The sequence below is a fragment of the Parasteatoda tepidariorum genome, chromosome 2 (genome assembly GCF_043381705.1).
Source record: "Parasteatoda tepidariorum isolate YZ-2023 chromosome 2, CAS_Ptep_4.0, whole genome shotgun sequence".
NCBI lineage: Eukaryota > Metazoa > Arthropoda > Arachnida > Araneae > Theridiidae > Parasteatoda > Parasteatoda tepidariorum.
The window spans coordinates 88466291-88476091 of NC_092205.1; the positions used below are offsets into that span (position 1 = coordinate 88466291).

Consider the following 9801-nt stretch of genomic DNA (forward strand, 5'->3'; position numbering starts at 1 on the left):
CCACTGCTTCCAAACACGCATCACTGTGCTGCTGTTACGCTGCACACGAGCGGCTACTGCACGATGAGACAATCCAGCTTCACGAAGGCCGATGATTCTCCCCCTTTCAAACTCCGTAAGTTGTTGAAATCTCGCTCTCTTTCGTCGAAGAGGCATAAGTAACGTCTGAGCTAACGTTTACCACTAGCAGATAACCGCCGATAGCCATACACGCCTCGCTACAGCCGTCTATTTATTCGGATCCATCCGCCGTTCAGAGGGAGCTGCTCAACATACGCATGCGCTACGGGTGTGAAATTCTAATCATTTGCATATTATGCTCTACTTTGCATTTCCTGAAAATTTCAGCTCACTCGCGTATGTCCTTCATGGCGTTGCAATTTTCACAAACATGAGTTTATTTATGTTAAGTTTGTTTTTCTAGAGAAAGCACGGATGACTTGATTTCGAAACAGCCATTTAACGATGAGATAGAATTAAAGGAACTTCCTTTACCAGAAGTAAGATTTCTTAGTATACTATCTTTTGATACTGTTGAAGTAAAAAAAAAAATTGCAAGCGCAATTGAATTTCTTTTTTTTTTTCATAATTGTAGTTGATAAAAAACAAAAACTAAATGAATATCAAATATTTATTGACAATGTACAGTGCGCCAAAAAATAAATAAATGAACCGGATCACCCTGCATAACTTTTGATCTAATGATCAGATCTTCACGTTCTGGGACTCAATCTTAACGATTTGAAGGAGTGACCTCAAATATGCTCATAAATTACTACAGACGATAGTTTAAGTTACGAAATCAGACACAAAAACGCACTTTCTCTGAATAAACATGCTTTTTTCCTATGAATTTGGATTTCTAAATCCCAAAATATAGGGGGTAGCCGCAATTTGGGAAACGTGTTTGTTCAGGAGAGAGATTCAAAGTATGAACCCCTTAATGTTAATTTAAATTTCTGCCTATTTTGCTATACCTCGAGAACTTTTTAAGCAAATTGAAAAAAATTTTCACTCAAATATGAAATACGCATATTTAAAGACAACTCCATGCAGAAAAAGAAGAGTAATTATTTATTAGTAAATTTATCAGTTTAGTAAATATTTATTATTTTTATTACTTTATTTCATAACAGTCGAAAAAATTTTGAATTACGTCGTATACAATTTTTCACATCATTTTAAAGTATGTATTTTTAAATGTCAAAATACAAAACTTGAGCGAAATCGGTTGAATAGCTCCTGAGAAATTGAATTTTAAACATACGACTTTTTCAATTTGCTTTGAAAGTTTTCGAGAAATAGCGAAATACGCAAAAAGTGAAATTAACATTAAGAGATCCATACTTTGGATCGCTCTCCTGACCAAACTAAGGGAAACACATTTGGGAGTCAGAAATCCAAATCCGCAGAAAAAAAGGTATGTTCATTCAAAGAAAGACGATTGATTTCTAGGAACGAAGGTCTGATCATTAGATCAAAAGTTATTCAGGGTAATCCGTTTTTTTTTGTTGCTTATTGTACATATTAACAAGAAATTTTCAACACGTTACAAATATTCAAATATTACCTTTTCCTCACTGAGAAGAATAAGTGGATGGGATAGATGGAAGAAGTTATTAACTAGGTCGTTTCGTCAAGTTTCCTCTTCGTGTTCGTCAATTCCACCTCCTTTATATTCCAGAATCAATATGCTCTCTCTGACTAAACATACTTTTTATCGATGCATTTAGAATCTTGAACCTCAAAATATGAAGGGGGAGGAGGTTAAAGCCCCAATCTGGAAAATATGATCCCAATAATTTTGCCAGGAGAGTGGTCGAAAGTTTGAACCCCTTAATATTTCACTATTAACCATATTTCACTTTTTGCGTATTTCACCTTCTTAATCAATCGTATATTTAAATTTTTGTTTTTCAAGAACTAATTGACCGATTTTCTTAAAATGTTCATATTTTATTTTTTAAAATTACGAAGATTAAGAAGGTGTAAAACTTTTTTTTATCATAAAATTCAATTTTTTTTGCTCACTATTAAACAAATTATAAATTAATCTAAACTTTCGACGACTCTCCAGAGCAAACTATTGGGAACATATTCTAAAATTGACCCTACATTGAGAGCCAAAAATCCGAACTCGTTGAAAAAAATTACATTTATTCAAGAGCAAGTACATGTTGATGTCCGAATTGAGTTATTGTTTGCACTAATTGATTTCCACTTTTAAGGTCAAATCTGCGAACCATTGAGTCTTAGTACGTTAAAATCCGCTCATTAGATTTAAAGTTGCTCAGGGTGCTCGTTTTTTATTTTATTTTGAGCACTGTATATACAACCCATTCCGGTACAATCTAATTTATCTCAACGAAAGTACTGATATTGATTTGGTTTCAGATCGCTTTATTAATAACAAATTACACGTTCACCACTGCTCCTAGAAGTTTATTCTCATAGCCTGTTTGAACAGTGACAGAGAAGAATGTAGGAAGTAGCCTATTGTATTTGGCATGTAAACAAGGGAAGATCTGACCAATTCTTTAACATTCCCTACAAATTGTATACTGTAATGACCGCATTTGATTCATAATTTTTAAATATTTGTTAAAAAGAAAAAGGGAAATGTGTATGCTAGTTGCAAACTAGTAATAAAGTTAGAAATTTTTTTTTCTAACGGTAGGCACTTAACTTTCGTTCTTCACCTAGGAAGATGCCGGAAGTATTATTCATTTAACGTTACCCAGTGGGCACCTGTGAACGTAAATCACGGAGGCGAACAACATTACCCATGCCACACATACCCGTTTATATAGTTTGTCTAAGCTAAGAACTCCTCCCGCCACAAAGTCTGAGGCCGTCTGGTGTTATGGAAACAAGAATGGCGCATTTTAAGGAGGGTAGCTTGACTCTAGGTCTTAGCACAATAGACCGAAGAAAGAGATTCCCTTTCTCTCTACCGACCCGAGCCGAAAACACTCCAAAATAGTGACCCGGCACCCCTACTTGAAATAACCATGCCTCGTTACCATAGTCTCCGCCACAGGTCCAGACAAATGTCTAGGGGAGTTTTTATTTTAGACAAACTATTGGGTGGGAGCCGCGATGGCTCAGGGATAGAGCATTCGCCTTCCAACAAGGTGAACTGGGGTTACCAAAGAGCTGACGTGAAATATCCTCAGTGGTAGACGGAGTCCCCTTGCCGTCTGGCTAACCGTGGGAGGTTCTCGAGGTCTTCCTCTCTATGTAACGCAAATGCGGGTTACTACCATCAAAAATTTCCTCCACGAAGTCAAATTTCTCTCAATACTTGATCCAGGAGTTCCCTTGTCTTCTGGATTGGGTTCAAAATTACAAGGCTACGGAGTTGAACATTAGTAGTCGTAAACCCAAAAAAATTGGGTCGGCTGCTCGACGACGGAAATATATATATATAAATTTTTGTTAAAAAAAACTATAGGGTGGGCCACATTCACACAAGAGAGGACAACACACAGAGAGAAACATCCATGTCCGGACCCGCAGCCATTGGCATCGCAGTCAGGCACGCTAACCGCTCGGCCAGCTATCCGGCATAAAGTTAGAAATAACAAAAGCTTTATCAAGCTCTAGCCAATCGATACCAAGGCTGGTCAGAGCAAAATGAGTGATTGTAATTTTCATAAATTACCTTATTTGACGTTACAGTTCTTTTAAAAGCATAATTATCTTTTTAAGACAAAGTAAGAGATTAAAAAAAAGTATAAACCAAGTTAATATACTTTTTAAAAGGGGGTAAATTGTTAGTCTTAATTTATCTTTTTTGTGGGAAAATCGCAATCTGCAGCTCTTATTATAATTGTATCCATAGGCTTAATAATCTTGTTCAAAATTGGCTGGAAGTCTTTTGGACGCGGCAAAAAAATACTAAATGAATAAAAAAGTAAAAAAAAATATTTTTCCACGACTACAAAACATTTCTGCTTTGTCGTAATCATTACACACTCACATATTTTTTTTCTTTTAAGCTTTATTCATAGTCTTATTTTTTCAGAAATCTCTTATAATTACTCACACATCCCATATAATTACTCACCTCAATCGAATAATTACAAATTAGTAATGATAAATATTCTGCCTTACAGCTCCTACTCGAAAAGAGCAGTGATTACGTAAGAGACATCGAAAATGTAACGTGGAATGATAACGAATTTATGGAATGTGTGCAGAATATTTCGGAAGATAATTTACCACCAGCATGTTCAAGTCAAAATACTGCAAGGAAAAGTCAGGAGTCCAATGGTCCTGAAAAGTGTAGTTTTAATATTTCTTTTGATGAACGATGCATAGCCCCTAAGACATTCTTATCTCCTTCTCCTCACGTAAAGAATCATGAAGAAAACGAATCTTTGAAATCAGTATCGCAAAATGCGTGCAAAAGGCAGATTGCTCAAGAACAAACTGCTGATCATTTAGAATTACAAAACACTCATGAAAAGCAGATCATCCTGAAGCAAAACTCTCCATACAATTCAAGCACACAAAATGCACTTATAAATCATTCCATACAGAAACCGGTTACTGAGAAATCTTTAGACCATCCAGATCTGCAAAATGCATGTGAAAACCTCATCATCCAGAAAACGGTTACTGGACAGGTTTCAGATATTTCTGAACAAAGTGTATTTGAAAAGCACTTAATCCAAAATCCGGCAGCTATGCAAGCTCCACCAGATAATTCAGAACCACAAAGTGGATTTGAAAAGCAGATCTTCGAGAAACAAAATACTTTAGATCATTCGGAATCGCCTAGTACCTTTGGAAAGCAGATCTTTCAAATACGAAATACTTTAGATAATTCTGAATCGCAAAGTGCCTTTGGAAAGCAGATCTACCAAACACACAATACTTTAGATCATTCTGAATCGCTAAGTGAATTTGAAAAGCAGATCTTCGGGAAGCAAAATACTTCAGATCATTCTGAATCGCAAAGTGCTTTTGGAAAGCAGATCTTCCAAAAATCATCTACAGAACTTGCATCAGATTATTCAGAACTGCAAAGTGCAAGTGAATGGCAAGTCTTTTCGGAAACTTTCTCACAGGCTGCAGAGCATCCAGAATTAAAAATTAAACATGAAAAGCACATTTTATCAAAACCATTTGGAATACAAACCCCAAAACACTCAAAATTGTGCGAGAACAGTGAGATATCTCAAACTGAAAATGTAAATCTTTCAAATCCTTTGCTAAGCAAAGATATTAATGTTTTCCAGAATAAATTTAATTTGCGCGATTCCGCAACGCCATGTCCTTTAATACACTCTGCAGATTTAAAAATTCGTTGCCAAACTTTGTTATCAAACCACGATCAATGTTACGATAGCAATTCAACTCCAGGTAATGAAGCGAAATGCTATTTAGAAAAACTTTCAGACCTAAAACTAAACGCTGCTGTTAAAAACCGATGCCTCGTTGATACTTCTGCTGCATTCAGATCCAATAACAATAGAGAAGACAATATTGGAAAAGAAAATACAGTTTCTCACAATAATAAGGAAAGCAAAGGAGTTGCTTATCGTAGGAGTGTTGAGTCAGCCGCAAAAGATATGAAATCATCCACTCCTAAACAAAATATTTGCAGGAGTGTTAACCTACTGTCATCTTTCTTAACGGCAAAAAGCATCAGAAGTTTCGAAGTGGATTCTTCGCCATCATCTGTCCTTAAGGATAATTTGAAAAAACACTCGGGTAAGTTGTGTTAACAGCATTTAATCTATTTGGTTGATAAATGCAGTAATCTGCCAAAAAATTAAGTCTTCTTTAAAGGTTTGGGGCAGTATAACAAAGGGCAACGTATTAAAATAGTTTAGGAGCTCCTTTTTGGTGAAAAAAAACTATGATTTTAAACTACACAATAGGATAATTCCACGTATTGTGCCGCTATGTAGGAGAAGCTCCGAAAATTTCTTAAATACCTCTCTAGAAACAATACTAAAGAATAATATGTTTTTTTTAAAAAAATTCTCTTTGCTTTTTGAAGATTTGTGGATTAACATTTAATTGTCCTAAGTATTTTTTACTTTTAATGGAAACTGATTTGTATCAATTATAGGTTTTTAGCTGCCTTTATTCTATTGGTTTGTTCGGAGAAAAAATTTTTTTAAACAAAATTAAAGACGATTTAATGAAAAAATATTTTATTGAAAGTCCATTCAACCAGAAACTACTGGGTAGAATCAATCGAATTTTTTAACAGGTAATCCTGCCTATATCAGCTGTCAAAATATATAATAATTATGCAGCTTAAGGGTGAAGTTTGCTGGGAAAAAATGCAATTAAGTCATATGTTTAGAAAAAATTAAATTACTTTATAACCAACCCAATATATCTTAAGAATCCCTAATAAATATATATATCCTTAAAAATATAATGCCTAAAAGCTAAGCTAAGTGATAAAATGCAAAAACGTTTTTAAACTCTGACCAATGTGTATTGAGGTCAGAAAAGCAAAGCAAGGGATTAAAATCGTAAAAAAAAAAACAGTTATTTATCTTTAGTGAGAATATTTTTTTCCAATGCCCGCCTGGGGCGTGACCCATGTCATACAGACATCTGAAGAGCAGATTTGTTGGCCACTTTTCCAGGAGCACCATATTAAGTGGGTCAACGTTGCTCCCACAATAAGGACAGATAGTACAGAGAATGAAAGAACATCCATGCCTTTCCCGGGATTCGAACCCAGAACCTTTCTAATGCAAGGCCAGTTCCCAGTCCCCTACGCAGACCGATCGGCATTAGTGAGAATATAAGGCATTCACTTTTTAACATGAACAACATTCCGATCTCACCAAACTGGTTGTTGTTGTCGTAGGCCATGAAGACACTAAGGGTGCGATTGTTCTTGTTTCCAGTGGCGCCATCTATGGCCAAGATTTCACCTTCTGCCACATCCGTTTATGGGGCGTACCCATTCATACATCGTAATTTTGACCTGAACCAGAGAACGATCAATTTCCAATCCAGTACCCCCAGAAGTATAATTTGTTATGGAAACATGGAGGACTTAGTGACCCGACAGATTTAACGTGTAGAAATTAGTCATTCTACAGATTTAACAGATAAACTAGGGTAAGTCATTAAAGTGCCTGAAAAAATTACCCAGATCGTCTGCAAACCAGCACATTACCTACTAGGAACTCTTTAAACTGAAAATAAGATCTCTGCCAGAACAACATCAACGATTCTGTAAGCTTAAATTACTATACTATTATTTATTTACTCATTGATATCAGAAGAATCAAGGTAATATGATTAAATTATCATCGTATTAGTTAAAGAAATCAATCACCAGTCAAATAGGTATAAAAATGGTTAAAAGTTTGTCTAATCTATAATCTATAAGTTTGTCAAATGTTGCGTGCGAAGTGTTGACGTTACAGCTTTGAAGCTTGGGTTTAATATCACTCCGAATTAATGTCCTTATCTAATGTCCTTATCAGGTTTTAATTGGATACCTTCAAGCGACGTCACGAATGAATGTCGATACTAATTGGCTAACCACGTGCAACACCGCTTGTAACTAAAGAAATTTACAAAATGCCATTTATTTGTTTTTCAATGTATAAAGAATGAAATCAAAACAATCAGCACATTAGTTGATAGAATAAAAGAAGCAAGCTTTTGAACTTAAAAGATAAGGAAACCATTTATGAGCACATAAACTAAGCTAATTGAGGAAAACACTTGATTCCGCCTTTTTGCGGATTATCCTTTCTAATCTGCATATTAGCTAAGTAATGACCATAAGGATAGTCATTACAAAACACCCTGTGAACGAAAAAAGGATAATACTTTAAATATGTTATGATTTTTAAGATATTTTTTTAGAAATTTTGCACAGGTTTTGTATAAAAGATTGAAAGAAATTTCAAAGTGAACATAAAAAAAAAGTATTGCACTTTGTTTATTTGATTTGTAGAATACAAACAGTTTTAGCATCAACTAAATTTTGTATTTTTAGCCACAACATCCTCGTCTACTATTTTGAACAACCTTCAAAATGGTCACCAGCGTGCTTCCATAGAACCGACGGCGAAACATGAATTTGCAGATTTACAAGTTGTTCTAAGTGGTATGAAATCCTTACATTAAATTTCATGCTTTATATTAAATATGCATGCTTTAAATTATATTATTGCTTATATTGTGCTTTATATTAACTGTATTATGTATATTATGGTATTATTTAGGTATTATATTAACTGCACTATTATAACTATTAATTTGGTGACGTAATGCACGTATGCTACCACGTTAACGTTGTTCATTATATTTATCCGAATAAGAAATAATAAAATACTAAAGTACTTACTTGCACTTCAAGACGAAGAAGACAACCGATACCCAGCAAAATGGCCTGTTAAATTTGAGCTAAGTTTATCCTTCTATTTACTTAAAATTTTATCACGGTTATAATAAAATACATAAGCAAATAATTAAAGTTAATTGAAAGAAGTAGTCGAGAAAGAATTATATTTCAACAAATTTGATACTGCTCTGTATTTAATTACCTTAACGTTAATTAACATTCCAAGCTATGTAGAGAAACTTTGCTCAACTTTAATACGCCATTTTTCTGATAAATATTTGCTAGCGCTGACGTCATTGGTCACATGAGTGGATACTGGTTGTTTTCTTCTTTTTAGAGTGCAAGTACCCAATTAGCTCGGGGAAAAATCAAATAGAACATAACAAAATGAGTTTCTTAACAGTTGCATGATTCATTAAATAATCTGCATACATTTATAGTTCTGCTGTATCCTACCTCAGGATGTTCGAAAATTACACTGAAAACTTGTTAAACCGATTAACTTAAATCAGAACTTAACGCAAGTAAACAATGAATCAAGTCTTCTACGTAGATCTCCATGTGAAAAGAGCTTCATAATTTATCCTCTAGTACAATTTCTATACAGCTTTCCTTCAAAAATCCGAGGTGGCACGATTTAGGAGAAGCATGATTTATACAACTCTTCGCTATAAAAATAGAACAGTGGTCCCCAAACTGTGGGCGATGGCGATTTCTCCTTTCATTGGAGCGATAATCCTTAAGGGGCATTGGAATTGAAAATGTATACAAAACCAATCGTTCAAGAGTTCAGACAAGGAATTACGAATTAAACTTTATAAATAAATAAAGTTTCTGAACTTTTTCGTTATACTTTGGGCTTAACAAAGCTCTGTTCTCCAGATTCTCTCAGAACAAAGACGCATTTGCTTGAAAGTGAACCTCTGACTAACGGTCATGCTTTGACTGAGAGCACAAGGAATCCGTTGAAACGATGAACAATAGAGTTTTTAATTATAAATTTTCAACGCTTTTATTTCTTCCAAATTCCAATAAAAAAAATATGTACTCCTGTTTTAATTATTTTCCTTCAAATAAGTGTTTTTTTTTAAAGAAAAGAAATTTAAAAAAAATTAAATGTTTACTTTTTTTTTCAATTTCGTGCTATAGTATTTAGCTTATTGCGACAACTCATAGTTTTTTGAGCAGAAAAAAAATTTAAAAAAAAGATAAGTGGCTGTCAATATTTCGAGGGGGGAGGGCAATAGGTGACAATCAGCATCTAGAGGGCACCAAGAAAGATTGGTAACCACTATGATAGAGGAAAGAAGCTCAGAAATAACAAATAAACAAAACTCATAGCTATGTTCAATGTGGAAATATTGAGCCACAATGGCTGAGTGCATAGAGCGTTCGCCTTCCAATGAGGTGAATCTGGTTCGAAACCCATTGATGGCTGATCGATACGAATCCGCATCCGG

General features: G+C 34.6%; 1 protein-coding gene across 1 annotated transcript in view; it reads left to right on the top strand.

The window, feature by feature from the left end:
• The window catches only part of LOC139424911 (uncharacterized), a 27726-nt gene extending 19602 nt beyond the window's left edge, over positions 1–8124 (top strand). The window contains exons 9-11 of the mRNA XM_071177019.1: positions 425–500; positions 4119–5721; positions 7994–8124. Coding sequence (XP_071033120.1) covers positions 425–500; positions 4119–5721; positions 7994–8124 — 1810 coding nt within the window. The remainder of the gene's footprint in view (positions 1–424; positions 501–4118; positions 5722–7993) is intronic.
• Positions 8125–9801: the final 1677 nt, after the last annotated feature.